At 41.4% G+C, this 14,866-nt stretch overlaps 3 protein-coding genes across 8 annotated transcripts; 1 reads left to right on the plus strand and 2 right to left on the minus strand.

Annotated features, from left to right (window-relative positions):
* Nucleotides 1–118: 118 nt before the first annotated feature.
* On the minus strand, nucleotides 119–3,834 carry LOC112284259 (uncharacterized). The gene is made up of 13 exons (XM_024523926.3): nucleotides 3,486–3,834; nucleotides 3,037–3,093; nucleotides 2,710–2,848; nucleotides 2,519–2,622; nucleotides 2,338–2,389; nucleotides 2,085–2,134; nucleotides 1,870–1,935; nucleotides 1,491–1,655; nucleotides 1,313–1,385; nucleotides 1,011–1,201; nucleotides 813–860; nucleotides 557–640; nucleotides 119–326 (listed from the first exon to the last, which is right to left on the minus strand). The coding sequence occupies exons 1-13, from the start codon at nucleotides 3,690–3,692 to the stop codon at nucleotides 255–257; spliced, it is 1,308 nt and encodes a 435-aa protein (XP_024379694.1). The 5' UTR covers nucleotides 3,693–3,834; the 3' UTR covers nucleotides 119–254.
* Nucleotides 3,835–4,024: 190 nt separating this feature from the next.
* On the plus strand, nucleotides 4,025–5,769 carry LOC112284260 (pyridoxine/pyridoxamine 5'-phosphate oxidase 2). 4 transcript variants are annotated; one of them, XM_024523927.2, is made up of 8 exons: nucleotides 4,025–4,163; nucleotides 4,320–4,437; nucleotides 4,540–4,589; nucleotides 4,705–4,762; nucleotides 4,866–4,898; nucleotides 5,009–5,104; nucleotides 5,240–5,407; nucleotides 5,495–5,769. In XM_024523927.2, the coding sequence occupies exons 2-8, from the start codon at nucleotides 4,354–4,356 to the stop codon at nucleotides 5,594–5,596; spliced, it is 591 nt and encodes a 196-aa protein (XP_024379695.1). In that variant the 5' UTR covers nucleotides 4,025–4,163; nucleotides 4,320–4,353; the 3' UTR covers nucleotides 5,597–5,769. The 4 variants fall into 4 exon arrangements, with proteins under 4 accessions (XP_024379695.1, XP_024379697.1, XP_090107729.1 ...); XM_090251603.1 differs by having other exon boundaries at nucleotides 4,044–4,163; nucleotides 4,866–4,893; XM_024523931.3 differs by having other exon boundaries at nucleotides 4,140–4,163; nucleotides 4,531–4,589; nucleotides 4,866–4,893.
* Nucleotides 5,770–6,005: 236 nt separating this feature from the next.
* LOC112284258 (protein VAC14 homolog) lies at nucleotides 6,006–14,794 on the minus strand. 3 transcript variants are annotated; one of them, XR_016503998.1, is made up of 20 exons: nucleotides 13,791–14,794; nucleotides 12,790–12,903; nucleotides 12,582–12,650; nucleotides 12,323–12,412; nucleotides 11,861–11,980; nucleotides 11,640–11,668; nucleotides 11,308–11,450; nucleotides 10,954–11,048; nucleotides 10,665–10,751; nucleotides 10,425–10,532; nucleotides 10,109–10,200; nucleotides 9,406–9,487; nucleotides 9,169–9,238; nucleotides 8,710–8,821; nucleotides 8,065–8,185; nucleotides 7,766–7,847; nucleotides 7,382–7,510; nucleotides 7,178–7,246; nucleotides 6,725–7,069; nucleotides 6,006–6,509 (listed from the first exon to the last, which is right to left on the minus strand). XR_016503998.1 is itself a non-coding variant. In XM_073535100.2 (20 exons), the coding sequence occupies exons 1-20, from the start codon at nucleotides 13,887–13,889 to the stop codon at nucleotides 6,402–6,404; spliced, it is 2,241 nt and encodes a 746-aa protein (XP_073391201.1). In that variant the 5' UTR covers nucleotides 13,890–14,794; the 3' UTR covers nucleotides 6,006–6,401. The 3 variants fall into 3 exon arrangements, 2 of the variants coding, with proteins under 2 accessions (XP_073391201.1, XP_073391200.1); XM_073535100.2 differs by having other exon boundaries at nucleotides 7,686–7,847; nucleotides 12,582–12,647; XM_073535099.2 differs by having other exon boundaries at nucleotides 7,686–7,847.
* Between the last annotated feature and the right edge of the window lie 72 nt (nucleotides 14,795–14,866).

Raw genomic sequence — 14,866 nt, forward strand, 5'->3', positions numbered from 1 at the left:
TAACATTTGTACTAGAAGTGGAGTGAACTGGCAACCACCATCCATGACGATTGTATGAGTAAAATCAACTTGCTAAAGCCAATTACTTGATTATCTTGTGTACAAGACAATGAGCCAGTACAAAAATTCAAAGAATTCTCATTAATTGGGAAGAAAGTTGATGAAGAAATCAAGAATGAGGAAAATACCCTTCGTCATAATAGTCACTAAAGCAAAAGTACGTGTTGATTTGGCATCCACCACTACATACCGGTCTAAACCATTGACTGGTTCATGGATGCAGCAAGTTCTTCCAACATCTCCTTCTGTTCTAAAGCAGCACATGACTGCACGGAAAAATAGCATAGCTCATGAGTATCAATAAGAATATATATATATATATATATATATACACACACACACACACACATCTTTTGGTTTTTTTTACCTTTGAGGGGGGGGGGGGTTGGTAAATGACTCAAAATCTTGTTACAGCATTCCACTTCAACATACAGCAGGCAAAATTGAATGGGAAGCCAACGAACTTGCGGGCGTAATTGAGAGACTGCAAGCATACCTGAACAGGACCTTCTAATTCCCCATTAAGAACAGTAGTTAGGTCAAAGTTTATTTTTGTCCGATGATCAGAAACCCGATTATCCTGTATAGATTTCACAAACAAAGCGAGTGTTTACTTAGTACTCTTGATGACGTAAGTTCCTGGTTAGAATTGCCAAAGTCTGCAAAAGTATCAGTTTCAAGAATAAAAGACACAACATCAAGTCTTCCTCAACAGAGGAGCAATCATGTCCTAATCCAATCTAGCGTCATACCTTGTAATTATAAGTTCGAATCTTCTCAGAGCGAGCTCCTGTCCCCACCTGCATGTGATGTGGTAGCCCACTCATGAATTAAAATAATAGCTACTGAACTTTGTTGCTGTTGCTGTATGAGTCGTTGTTGCTTGACGAGACATTTAGGTAGAGCAATATAGAGGTTGTACGAAAATTGTTACATTTGAGCCGTCATACCTGAGATTGACGGGCGTTCCTGATGGTCTCTTGCTGTTCTCTAAGTTTGATCTCATACAATTTAGCCCGAAGGAGTTGGAATGCTCGGATTTTATTCTTTAATTGAGAGCGTTCCTCGGTACAAAATATCCTAATTCCAGTAGGCTTGTGGAACAGATCTATCGCTGTTTCTACCTTGTTTACATTCTGACCTGCATACATAGTCATCAATCGATGATGTGAGTTTTGCGGCGCATAAAATGGATAAGTTATACATATTATCGAGAACTCCTGAAACTAGGAGAGAATTTTTCCAAGCTTACCTCCAGCACCACCAGATCTAGCGGTCGTGAGTTCTATATCCTTTGGATCGATCACGACCTCGACTTCATCAACCTGCGAGTCTCACATTCGGGAGAAGTGTAAGAATGTACGTAATCCAGTTGAATGCTCATCAAAGGATTGTGGAGATTCTTGCGCAAACCTTTACAGAACACTTACCTCAGGCATGATTGCAACCGTAGCGGTAGAGGTGTGAACTCGGCCTTGACTTTCTGTGGCTGGCACTCGCTGCACCCGGTGCACACCTGATTCATATTTAAGTTTACTATACACGCGTTCCCCTGTGATCTCCAAAACAAACTCCTTGTAGCCACCTTTTTCTGCCTACACATCGCCATTCACGTTGTCACTAACGACTTTAAAGAAAATAAAGTGATCTGAACAGTTTTGAGAAGTCAGTAGACTACTAAAAGCTACTCTTTTCCAACTTTCTTTGTCATTTTTACCGATTGAAGGTTGTAGGCAGCCTAATATTAAGCAGCTTGCTATCCCCTGACATCTGCTGGTTCAAACTCGAACAGAATGTAAGAATCATCACCTCAGTACAAGAAACAGGGGAGCATCTCCAATTGTTCCTTTCTGAAAACTTTTGATACATCCGAACCTGCAAGTATTGACACCACCGCTCAAGAGCGTGAAAAACGAGACGTTCAAATTATTTTTTTCAAAGTCTAAGACATGCAATCATGAAAACCAAAATTTAATTTTGTCTTCATTCATGTGAAGGTGAAGAGAAGTCATGTGTAAACCTACAAGGTCCCCTGCCCAAATTCCTGCCTCGTCGCCTCCAGTACCGGCCCTCACTGCGGCCAAACATACCAGAATGTAAGCTTTTAAAAGAAAAAACAAACTAGCATCCACCAGCACTACTTCGTTGCATTCAAATGTCGGTGATACTTAGCACTTCTGAATTACTTCTATGCACTACAACTTCATACATCATTACTACTTTTACGAGAAGGTTGAAATATATGTATCGAGGGTGAGAGTCTTCAGTAGGGCTGACCTTCAAGCATAATATTTCTGGAGTCTAAAGGATCACTTGGCAACAGCATGACCTGCCTCATATATCACCATCAAATTAAAAATCATAAAACAGCGTAGGTAGACACCGATTTCTTCCACTGCATCACAAATAGTGTTCATGATTAATTTGAGGAAGTCAGATTTCAGAGAAAGATATATACCTTTAATTGTTCCTCGAGCTCTTCTACTTGTTGTGCAAGTATGTTAGCTTCTTCGGCTGCCATCTCTGCCATTTCTCTATCTCCTGCTGCGTCTTTCGCCATCTCTAGGACCCATTCTCACACAACTTTTCCATGAGACTCTGTACCAAAGGAAGGTCACAAAATCAGCCATGATCAGGTTCCAGAATCACCTTTAGCATCATCTAGTTGCGCTTCGCACTCCTTAAATCTCTGGTAGGTCTGATAAATTTCTTCCAATTCCGCCAACGATTTCGCAATCTTTTGGTACTCGTTATTGTTGTTTGCTACATCAGGATCTGCCAATCTCATCTACAACAGGGTCAGGTAGTAAACATTAGATCCAGCTCCAGTGCTTCAAAAAAAACCTAAATTGAGAACGAGGACAAGAGCCCCAAAGTTTCAACGAAGACGTCACGTAAAGTTATGAAATAAGGCTGAAGAGAAAATGCAACCAGATAATGTAGGTTAATTGTACGCTGTTAGTGGTTTGTACTTACCGATAGCTCCTTGTAAGTTCGCTCTGCTGAGTCAAGCTTCGCAATCAAGTAAGGTTCCTGAAAATGAGTCCACTCCAACAGCACCATCAGCACCATCTATGATTAATTTTCTGTAAAAATTAAATCCAAAGACAGCCTGTAATCTCAATTGATTTACTACCACATAGGTTGCGGCAGCATCAACTGCCTTTTGAATCACTTCACCCTCACGACAACACTTTGGTTTTCTAACGGAGATTAAACTTTCATGACCTAGCTACTGTTTCCAGAAATCCTCTCCACCAACATTATGTACTTGCTCAGAACATGATATGCGAGTATGAGTCCCTCTCAAATTGGGTCTATCTCTCTCGAATGCAAATGAATGTACAGTGCGATAACGAAAAAACTTCGAAATCACCACGTAGATAGCCACTCAAAGTAGATAGAGGTGGAGAGAAACACGGTACCGCTCGGCTAGTACGTTGGTCATTATTGGCAGCTGCTCGCAGAGGCTGCAGGCGATAAGAGGAAGATATCGCGGGGGAAACAATGAGGCGAGGCCCTTGAAGAGCCTGAAGAGGACCTCCAGAAACACGGCATGAAGAGAAGACTAAAGAGAGAGGGCGCAAGCAGGCCACTTGCACAAGGCGCAGAGACAAGAGAGTCTCCGCCATGAAGCCTGGCTTACCGTGCTAGACAATGAAAAGCCAAGCAATTCAATTCAACCCAAAACCAATTTTGTTTCTATCAATGCCGTGATAGCGGCAACAGGAACGAGAGGTGTTCTTGTCTGAGAATGCGAGTGCGAAATTCGGAACTAAAGAAACAGATTGGCGCCGGACAGGACTATCCAAGTTGTTCCCGAGCTTTGAAGATGGAGTTCTGTTGATGTGAATGAGGAAAGATGGGTGTCCACGAACTGAGCTGGAATCCTCAGAACCTGGATCGCGTCATCCATCGGAGGGAGGCATTCGTCATCCATTGCTCCGCCTTCTTCCTCTGGGCTCCACTTAACCACGTCGCATTATTTCTCGTCTTGTCGCCACCTTCGCGCTCTCCCTTTCCCTTCCCCGTTTCGGGCACAGATCATATCCTCCTTCCTACAGACTGCTCACCGCTCCCGCAAGATCCTTTAAGTACCAATTGTACGCCTTCTCTGACCATTGTATTCGTTTCTCCAGTTCTAGATGTAGAGGTGACCCACGAATCAACTTCACTTTCAACTGCGAATTATACTGAGATCTCATGCCAATGCCCCTTCGACTTCACTTCCCGAAATGCAATGTTTACTTGGTGTGCAGAAACAAACAGTGAGTGGGTGTGGTTACGACAGCCATGGCGACGAGTCCGTGGAGGGAGCTGTTACAACAGGCCATGCAAAGCCACAAACACTTGAAGCATTCAACTCACCTTCAACTGGTAAATTAATCTTGTTCATCCTTTTTCGAAGACCTAACCCAGGCTGCTCCTGTACTAATTATTCCCTGTCTTGTAGAGCTGACACTCTCTCAGTGTGTGTAGGCAACAGTACGGCCTGATGGAAGACCCGCCAACCGAACCCTTATCTTCAGGTTTGAGTCAATTTTCATTATATCTACTCGTCTTTTTTGTCATCTTTAATCGGAAACTATTTAATTCTGAAAGAAATCCTGATTGAACTCCAGTTAATTGAGTCGTTTGCTGCAGGGGATTTGTGGAAGGTTCAGATAAGCTGCAATTTACAACGGATTCTCGGACTCACAAGGCGAGCATAACTACCTTGAATTTATCCTCTTGCTTAAAGTGAACGAGTGTCTCTGAATTGATAATACTGGTTGATATTGACCAGTGTACATGTCGTGGTACAGATTGAAGATATTAAACACAGTCCATTTGGTGAGGTGTGCATGCCCCGCTCTACTTTGTTCTGAAAATTCAATTCACTCCTGCAAGCTTAGTTCACTACTCCAGTAATTTGACCTAAAATAAAAATTCTTGCTATCATGCACAGATCTGTTACCATTTCACGAATTCGTGGGAGCAGTTTCGCATCCACGGCACCTTGGACCTGATTGGTCACGCCGACTATGAATCTGCTAGAAAATCGGTGTGATACAAGGCCTTCCTACTTACTGGATTCCCAACATGATAGAGAATCAGGCATTCCGAAGAGTAAGGCAATTGTTTTGACTGTTAGGTTGTGACCGATGAACTCTCAACCTGGGGTTTTGTGGTGTTGTAGCTGAGAGAAAAGGCGTGGTTCGACAGCTCGCCTAGAGCACGTGCAGCATTTGCAGCCCCACATCCTGGTCATCCCAAGGGCTCAGAGCCCTCGGAAGGAAACCTTCAAGTTGATCCCAACCAAGGCCCTCTTGATACGTTCTGCGTATTAACATTGGACCCAGAAGAGGTAAGTTTTCTTCTCTGATCAATATATTCTAATTTCTTGTTTAGTATAAATAGTAAATTAACCTTTGTTGGGTCGATTTCATGGCAGATTGACTACTATCACGCCAAGGATGCTGTGCGCATACTCTTCAAAAGTTCTACCACAGAAATCGGACACAAAGTTTGGTCCCAACAGGAACTCAATCCGTGAACGAGGATCACAATGTCGCAGCCGTTAGGATAGACCAAAGGAGTCATTTTTTGTGGACGTCTATCATATCATGCTCCAGAACCGTCTCGAGGATCTATTTTGTTCCTGTTTAGGAGGTTTTCACTGTGTATGTATTACTCCACTTCCATCGACAATTTTTGTTTCTCCTTCCAGTTTGCGCCGAGTGCAAAGTTCGTTCAACTTGCGTTCAAATATTCCAAATTCTAAATCGCCTTCCGCATGCATTTCTTCGCAACTGTACCGGGACCATTCACCTTCCACAAACAGCGTCCACTTCTGCAGGATTCAACTTTGTAACAATGGAAGTGTGCAACTGGGACTAATGTTCATCATACTCATGGCTTAGGTAATCGTACCTATTTATAATCATTTGACAGAAACAGTCAGCTTTTGTGGCAATATCAAAAATATTATTTGCGTGTACGTATACAAATTAGCTACAAAATAGCTCAGCTGCATTGACAAATTTGTGAGCATATTTCAAAACTTCGACAATTTCCCTCAGTGAACTTTACAACACCTAGAGAGCCTGGGGAAATTTTAACGTAACCCCTTGAACACCCACATCACTATGTAACCTTGCTTTTATCCACTCCAAGCTAACGTTGATTGGAGTGGCGTCATGGTGCACCAAATAACCTTACACTACGCCACAATGATTTGTATGACTTGTACATGACCAATAAGCAGAATAACTACTATACAAACAAATCGTACAGAAAAGAATCACGTAAGACCCTGTTTATAACTATAGCACATGTGACCAGCAATTTGAGCTTTAGTACTAACTCCGCCATGATGTTCGCTGTGGCATCCGCACCTGTGACGCAGCCCTTGTCCTCCTTACTGAATCAGATACATCGTCCGACGTTCTTGATAGATGGTGTCCATTCTGAGGGAAAATAATGAGGAACCAAATCAGCTTGGGAAGGTGCTCATAGAAGACCACTCAACCGTGACTTCAATCACCTCAAAAGATGCCTCGAATCATTAGGACCGACACACACGCAGACAAAAATAAATACGTAAATGAAAACTGCTTGCAACTCGAATGCAAAAGAGGGCTACTAAGGTCCATTTCAGCACAAATTTTGGCGTGCAATATACCTGAGCTGGTGGTGGTGTCAAGGTACGCCGGGGAGCTTTATTTTGACTTTGGTACAAATGGTGTTGGTGTTGCATATGCTCAAACTGCTTCAACTGTGCTGCAAAGTTGATACCCAGCGGACCATTGATGTTATCTGAACTCCTCTCACCATCCTCACTTGTGGACGACGTTTGTATAGTAGGAATGTGAGATAAAATTTGCGAATATCCTCCTGCCGAAGCTGTTCTCCTTATGGCAGAAAGCCCAGGAAACTCAGTGTGTGGTAGAGAGGGTTGCATGTGCATAAAAGTTTGAGAAGGCACCGTCTTCAATCTCGTACGCAGTATTTTGAATGCGGCGCTTTGCTATCAATAGAAAAAGAACCATCAAATCAGGATATAACCAGTTAAATCCACACTAAGATGTCATTTTAAATGAATAAAACTGAGAAATCAGAGAGCATGATGATGTACCTGGGGGAGGAGCATGAGAAGACCATACAAGGTCTTCAGCAAACTTGGATACCGACCAGGTTCCAATAACTGCACGTATCATCAGACAATAGTTTCTTTCAAGGAGATGAAACATTTAACTCAAGATGCCACCAGTTGTCCACTAGAAAGTAGAAAGATATTATGGAAATGCAATATCATAGACAACGTTTTCACAAGAATCACCTGTAATCTCAAGTAAGCAAAAGTAGGAGTTTCCAAAAGTCGCACGAGTTTATCAACTTGTACTAGCAAATTCACGTTTATGTCCGACTCCCCAAGTGCCTGAATGACGGCACTGGCATGTTGATACGCCTGCACAATGGAAGATCCAAGATCAAGTCCAAAGATAGCATCATAGGAAGCTCCATTTTTAAAAAAAGATGTATTATAACCAGTACCCTACTCGACCACCTGCGGCAAAATCCAATTCATGTCGACATATCATTGACAAAAATCTCTGTTGATTCTGAAGGCGAAGTTTTTTCACCTGTCCTAGTAAGCAAAGGCTAACAGTGGCGATTGCTGAGTGGCACCACGAAGCAGACAAGGATACAAAAAGATCTCTACCCGCTGGATTCAACAAAGACTGCTTCAAAAGAGACCTCATTTCCGCCAGCTCAGGTGCTGTGAGTAGTATTAAATTCAGCGCCTGCACTTGCAAAAACCAAAGCTAACTGAAGGTTTTAAATACCTCGAGTACGTATAAACAAAACCATCTCACAAGATAACTGATTAGGCTCATTTGATATAAACGACCATTTCCGAAAAATACCCGGCAGAACAAATAAACGTTCTCCAATATATTCACTGCTTCGTCAAAGTTTGAACTTTAAAGAACAAAAGTGATATGTGGTAGTAAAACTAACCTGAACCATAGTAGTGGCAAACTCCAGATCAGCCTCCCCTTCAAATATGTTAGCTAATTCTCTATATACTCTCTCCGCATCCAACAGAGTACACAAGCGCCTAAGTGCTAGAGTTCCTCTCCTGCATATGCACCACCCACAAAGCAAAAGAACATTTGTTAACGGAAATACAGGTTTCCACAAACCTAATAAGTGTGTCGCAAATTCGAAATGGATGGATTCCAGCTATTCCTGCACGATCATCATTATTTAAATAGCATGCTCAGTGAGTTTCGGAACTTCATGTTACGGCTTCTACGTGTTTAATAATTTCACTTTTTAACAGGATTGATTTGTTTTTTGTTGGTCATCAGGATAATCAAGAATATGCGTTGTACGATTCGCATACCTTTATAAACTTTAGACAAAAGAAAAGAAAATCTTTTGAGACTTTTAAACATACAAAACCATAAGGCATTCAGAACTTACACAGTCAAAAAATCCTGTACTTATGATTACAAGCTAATATGTCAAGGGTGAACTTCAAAAAGGATACTAAAAGAAACCATGTGATAATGATAGTGACCATGATCGTATGCAACATATGACCGATGTTAAATACATAAGGACTCCTTATTTATGAGATGAGTAAATAGAAGTATTTACTTTTCAAGAAGCGTCTGCTCTATCTTGAACTTGTGAACAAGGAAGACCATGAGCCGGTGGAAATGTTGGGCGTCTCCGGCAATGCAGGCTTGAACCTCCAAGACGAGACAGACTACCTGGAAATATCATTCACAGCCTGTTACCAACGAAGATAGAAAGATCCGTAATTCCATCACCTTATGAAACTATTGTACGCGCCAATTTTAAAACATGCAATTACAAACCCTAAACCTGGTAAACCAATTATGCATTGTAGAAGGAATGATCAATTCAGATAAGAAAAACTCTTGAGCCAAACTCAATCAAACGGGGGGTGAGACAAGATCAAATCAAGACAACACAACACAACGCAACACAAAATGAACTTTGAGGAAATTATTCATGCAGAACAAGCCTACACAAAAACTCATCTTGTAAATTTTTGCAGTAAGAAAAGAGAGATGGTGAGGTTGGTTGGACCTACTTCATCTGAAGTATCTGCTAAGGAAGAGAGTAGAGCAGGGAATATGTCGTCCAAAAAGGAAAGCACCTGTACCCCAGCCCCAGAAAATATTAACATTTTTCGCTGGTACTGGTAATCCATTAGATCTAAGTTCATGAGTATATAATGAGGCAAACAAATTTATATGCTTACAGGAAATTATGCTTTTTGATAAAACCAGATGTAGACAATGATGCTTAAGGAAAGATAGTAACCTCAGTTCGATGTCGCTCCAGAAGAAGTGCTATCCAACGCAATGCTTCCAGCCGCGTAGCTTCCCAGTCACTTCCAAGCTCCCTGCAAATCAAAATTACCAGCAGCGACATTTCTTAAGTCCTCAAACTAAGGAAATGATCTGCTCTTTAAGCGCATTATAATCAATTGTATTTGTTATCTAAAATACAGCAACAAATACTTGGAGTAGCTTGACAATCATGTTGCGAATACATGATGATAAGAGAATCAAACTGGAAGTAGAACCCAGGGCAATGGAGCTCTTAAACAAAAACAGTGCTAAGCCCCCGAACCCTGAAGCAAGAGTAATAGGAACCATGCACTGACATTTGTGCATCAGAACACGGGTCAAACTTTTGCGCGTACACACCCACTTGGCACACGGGGCCGAGGATAGCACGGGGAAGAACTGATCGTAATATGCTCTCAATGGTTACCTTCATGTAACGGTGCCAAGAGCTTAATAGCAAGTCATAGTGCACTTCAATGGCACATCGATCATTATATACAGAGTCTTTTCACGGAACACTTGATTTTTTTAAGTAAAGAAAGCGAACCAAACATAAGTTGCGTATACCCAACGATTAAAACCATCCTAAAATGTAGTAGTTGACAAGCAAAAATGGGTTGTGCCACATAAGGAACTTAAGTTGAATAGCATATCATCCAGAACCTAAAGATCACCTTCTTGCAATAACAAGAACTGCGCCAATATCAAATCCTTCAGCTGGTTCTGCTTTTACAGTTCGGAGTTCCTCATTAGTCTCCTTAGCAACCTGACACAACATAAAATATAGCTTGAATATTACCAAGATACCGATGGCATGTCCAGATACCCCACGACTGAAGCACAGTCAAATTGTATTAGAACTAAAAAATTGCATCGGGCTCTAAGATTTCATGGTACTAACTAAGAAAATGTACATTTCTACTCACGCTTCAAAGGAAAAGCAAAGTCCAACGAGAACTTATCGGACAAGAGTAAGTATAGAAAACAGACCACTCGAATTTTTTCCTCCTGGTCTGAAATGGCAGGTAAGATGGCTCCCAAAATGTCAGCATAGTAAGGTACCAATTGCTCACCAGAGAGTTTCACAAATTCATTCAGCTGCAATACATGCAAGACATTGTGAGGGACGAACAAACTGAAAATGGACCATAATTGGTTGCAAAGAAGTATTCACACAGATATAGAATCTAAGAAGCAACTTAAAATGCATAAGCAAGAGCGAGAAAATACCCAAGTGAATGACGTTAGTCGTGTGAATTCGTCTGCGGACGCTGCTCTTTGCACAAGAATCTCTGCCATCTTTCCATAATCTACAGACTATTGCAGACAAATAGCAAGTGCAAACAGTAAGAAACATTCCTAAATTACACCAAGTATTAAGTCTGAGTTCCAAACAGATTCTGCCTGAAAGAAAGCCCAAACGTAGTAAAGAGAAACCTGAAAATGATTCAACGAAACCATTGACAAACGAAATCGAAATTAAGTCAACGAGGACTCCAAATGCCGAAGGTTTTCGTACCGGAGCATTCTTGATCTCTTGAAGGAACTCAGCCAGTGCAGAGTCTGCTTGCTGGCGTATTTCATGACTGCTGTCACTGAGCATATTAAACAGCCCTACAGTGCAAAGAGAAGGAAAAATTTGTTTCATGATAAAATAATGCTACGTGAATAAACACATGGCAAAGTTACTAATAAATCAACAAAAAAGAATCATTTTTAAGTGATGTCTCAAGTCGCACAGTGATCAATTCTAGTCTATTTAAGAGCCTACTACAAGCTACAAAAAACAGGATTACATTTCAAAAGCTGACACTTAGACCTACTGGAAAGAGTTTCTAAGAAAAGAAAAACAGACTAATCGTTTCATACGCACCATCAAGAAAATCTGGTAGGAACCCAAGCATATCTATATCAGGAACACTGTCCAAAACGGTAATCCATCCCACCAAGAATTGGCGCACAAAAGGATTCAACACGTTCATGCGCTCCCTAAGAAGTGGAATGAACTCTTCAATGCTGTAAACAAAAAAGTCGGACACTGCTTAGGCTCAACGTTCCAACAAACTCAATGAGACTTAAAGTGATTGGCACCTCCAGTTACAGGCAACTGTTTCAAGATAAACTTATAGAGACACCATGGAACTGTTTTGAATCGTGCACATTGCCATAGTCTCAACAGTACAAAGAAAGTGAATAATAGCTGACCTGAATTGATCACTCTCAGTTACAATGTCCTGATCCAGTACCACATAAACAGTTTAGCTAAGCATCCTTATGTACTTTTAGAAAAATGGTCTTTCTACATAAACAACCATTCTAGCATAGAGTAGTTACTCCATTAGCTGTCATTGTCACCACTCAATAACATCTCCACATGGACATCAAATGCATGATTATCAACCATTGTCAAAGAACAGAGACCTAACCTTAACAAGGCGGTCTAGCAGGTGAGCTGCCTGCTGTACACTAGGCTCAGAATCAGCTGAAAGCTTGCAGAGTGCGTCAAAGATGTCATTGAAGAACAACACAAGGTCCCCTCGTGTCACCTGCGAGCATGTCCATAACCTTGTAAATTGCAGTAGAAGGGCTTTACAAGACATGTACACCATTTTAGATTAAACAATAAGCAAATAAAATGTTTTTGAAAAGAAAACTGTATTCTAAAATCGATGATAAATTGATGCTTAAAACTGCATGGTACAGGTTTTCAAATTACAGAGTTGTCCATGCCTTCGTCAAACACCCAGAATCACACTGATGATTTGATGTCAATATTTCTAATTTGTGTTAATAAATATCATGTTCTAGATATACTTTCAAAGAACTTGATAAAGGTCGAAGCACCATTCAAAAAGCATCAACGTTAAAAGACATGAATGGAGTACTACCTTGGCTATATTGTACAAAGCTTCACAAGCGTAGTACCGGACGCGACTGTCCTGGTCTGTGAAGGAGTTCAAGACTGGGGGAATAATTTTCTGCAATACATAGAACCGCATCCAGTGAGAAGCACCAAAACGACATCCTCAAAGTACTCTCACTAAATGATTTTCCTTCAAAAAATATCAGTTGGAACCCAAAAGTTAACACAGGCCATGCTACCAGATTATTGTACAACACAACAGCGAGGGGAAATGCAATATTCACCTCCAGATGTTGAACAGCCTCAGACCCCAAGCCCATCGTTGCAGCCGCGAGCCCAATCAAGCCTCCCTGCTAGAAAAATGAAAACAATTATTCTCTACCACCCTTCAACGGGTAATCACACGATAGATACAGGAGAAAAGTCTGAAGTAACAAAGAGGAAAGCCAATGATAATGATTGAACTGTAGAAACAAGTGGCGAGCTTTCTACCTTACGGTGATTGGACTGTGGAGAGAGTGCAAAGTCATTTACAAGAAGAGATAGAAGGCTGGATATTCTATCATGATCTTGCTGAGCTACAAGGCCTCTGATTACTGCCTCGACCTGCACCATTCAAAAAATACTACTTGATAATGGAACCATGAATCAACACACATGAACGCAGATGACAAGTGAGAAACGTCTTGAATCGTGAACAGTTAATAACTTAACAAAAGTATGATTATTATTGGTTCGACTTGAATTCAGATTGACTTCAAGGTTTCAAGAAAATGTTCATTGCCAGCACATAAAATTGGCGTCCAGTATCCAACTTATTTGCAATGCGGAAGCCTTGAACATAATGTAATATTATCGTGCATAAACACGGAATAACCAAATATGGAAGAGTTCCAATTGTGAATCATAAATATTTGAAAAACTAAATCTTTCTTTTAATCATCCCGCAATAAAAATATTCGAAGACGAGCTAGATTTTGTTGATACCACTGAAATACAACTATAATACAGTTCATAGTACGATTCTAGATGGTCAATAACGACAGCATGTTCTAATCCATGACTTGTGATTCCTACAAGGAATCAATAAGGCGCGTGATACTTCGATAAACCGATGTTACGCAGAGATACAATTTACACTGGATAAATGATTTATTGTGGCGTTGATTTAGGATTAAGGCAGTCGAAGCCAAATCTCCACATCTCCATCTAAAAAATTAGATCAGATGAAACGATATGTAAATGGTATCTGCCAAGTATACCCTAAACCCTCGAAGTGACTACATGGAAGACTCGACTAAATCCTTGAGACAGAGAAGAAAGCAAAGAAACTAAGCACTTCCTCAGGAGCAAACAATCATTCTCTCGCAGAAAAGCATATCGCAAGTACAGATCACAAAAATCAACACGCAGTAATAGATGCAGCTGGTCATCTCAATCCTGAGGGCAAAATAAAAATTAAACTAAGAAAGAGGATAGCCGATATCACGTACCTCACGTGCAGCATTCTTCCGCTTCTCGTACAGTTTATCCGCCAATGTCCGCTGTGTCGAGGCGGAGAGAAGCGGAATACCATCCGCCATCTTGGCCATTACGTGCTTACGGTATCACCGATTCTTCCTTTTCACATCTTAGCTCTAACAATCATACTTATGGAATGAACCCTATCAACACTCATGTCACCATTTCTGCAAGTATCCCTCATTCTCCTACTGTTTCTCCCTTGCAATCCCAAAGCTCCGTCCACCTCAAATTTAGGATAACTTGTACTTGTGCCTTACTTCACAGATCTTCAGATTCGCGCAAATCTCCTTCGCGTCGCCATATCATAAAAAATTTACATCTTGCATACTGATACCATCAACTCGTCAATTTGTTTTGATTATGAATGCATATAAATCTGTCATATGAATTAGTGGGCAGACAAAGCGGAACTCGTAGAAAAACAGAAACGTTGATTGGTGGCCAATCTACGTGACGGTAACGAAAAGGCTAAGTAAGCCACGACTTCCGGGTGGCTGATCTAATCGGCTGAAACTGTTAGAGTATGGGTAAAGTAGGCGACTGTTTCTAAAGATGAGGAGATTAGGGGAACAGCAGAAAAAATACTCTTCACGACACGAAGAACGAGCAAAGAGGAAGATACGAAAGATGCGTAACAAGGGCGGGGGGTCGAGCAGGAAAGCACTAGCTTAACAAGAGAAAGATCGAGAAATCACGTCTGTCGCAGGGGAAAATGAGACACAAGACGATAATCCGGGGCGAGGACGTCGGCAACGGCGCGAAGAAGCTCAGGCCAGCACAGTGGGATGTGGGAAGGCGGAGAACATCATCGATGAAAGTAGACACAAGATGCACTTAATCCTCCTGCCCAGACTTGCAAATTCGGCTCCCAGTATTTGCAAACAGGAATTCCCAACCCTAACAAACAAACACAGGACACACACACACATACACAAAGAGGCATCTAGGTAGGCAAAGAGTGGTTCCTCGCTTCCTCCCACCCCTCGGAAGAGGACCCCCCGCCGGGCAAGGGGAAATGCCACGGGAGTGCCGGGCCGGGCCCGGG

Source organism: Physcomitrium patens, chromosome 7 (assembly GCF_059467195.1).
Source record: "Physcomitrium patens ecotype Gransden chromosome 7, ASM5946719v1, whole genome shotgun sequence".
Classification (NCBI taxonomy): Eukaryota; Viridiplantae; Streptophyta; class Bryopsida; order Funariales; family Funariaceae; genus Physcomitrium; species Physcomitrium patens.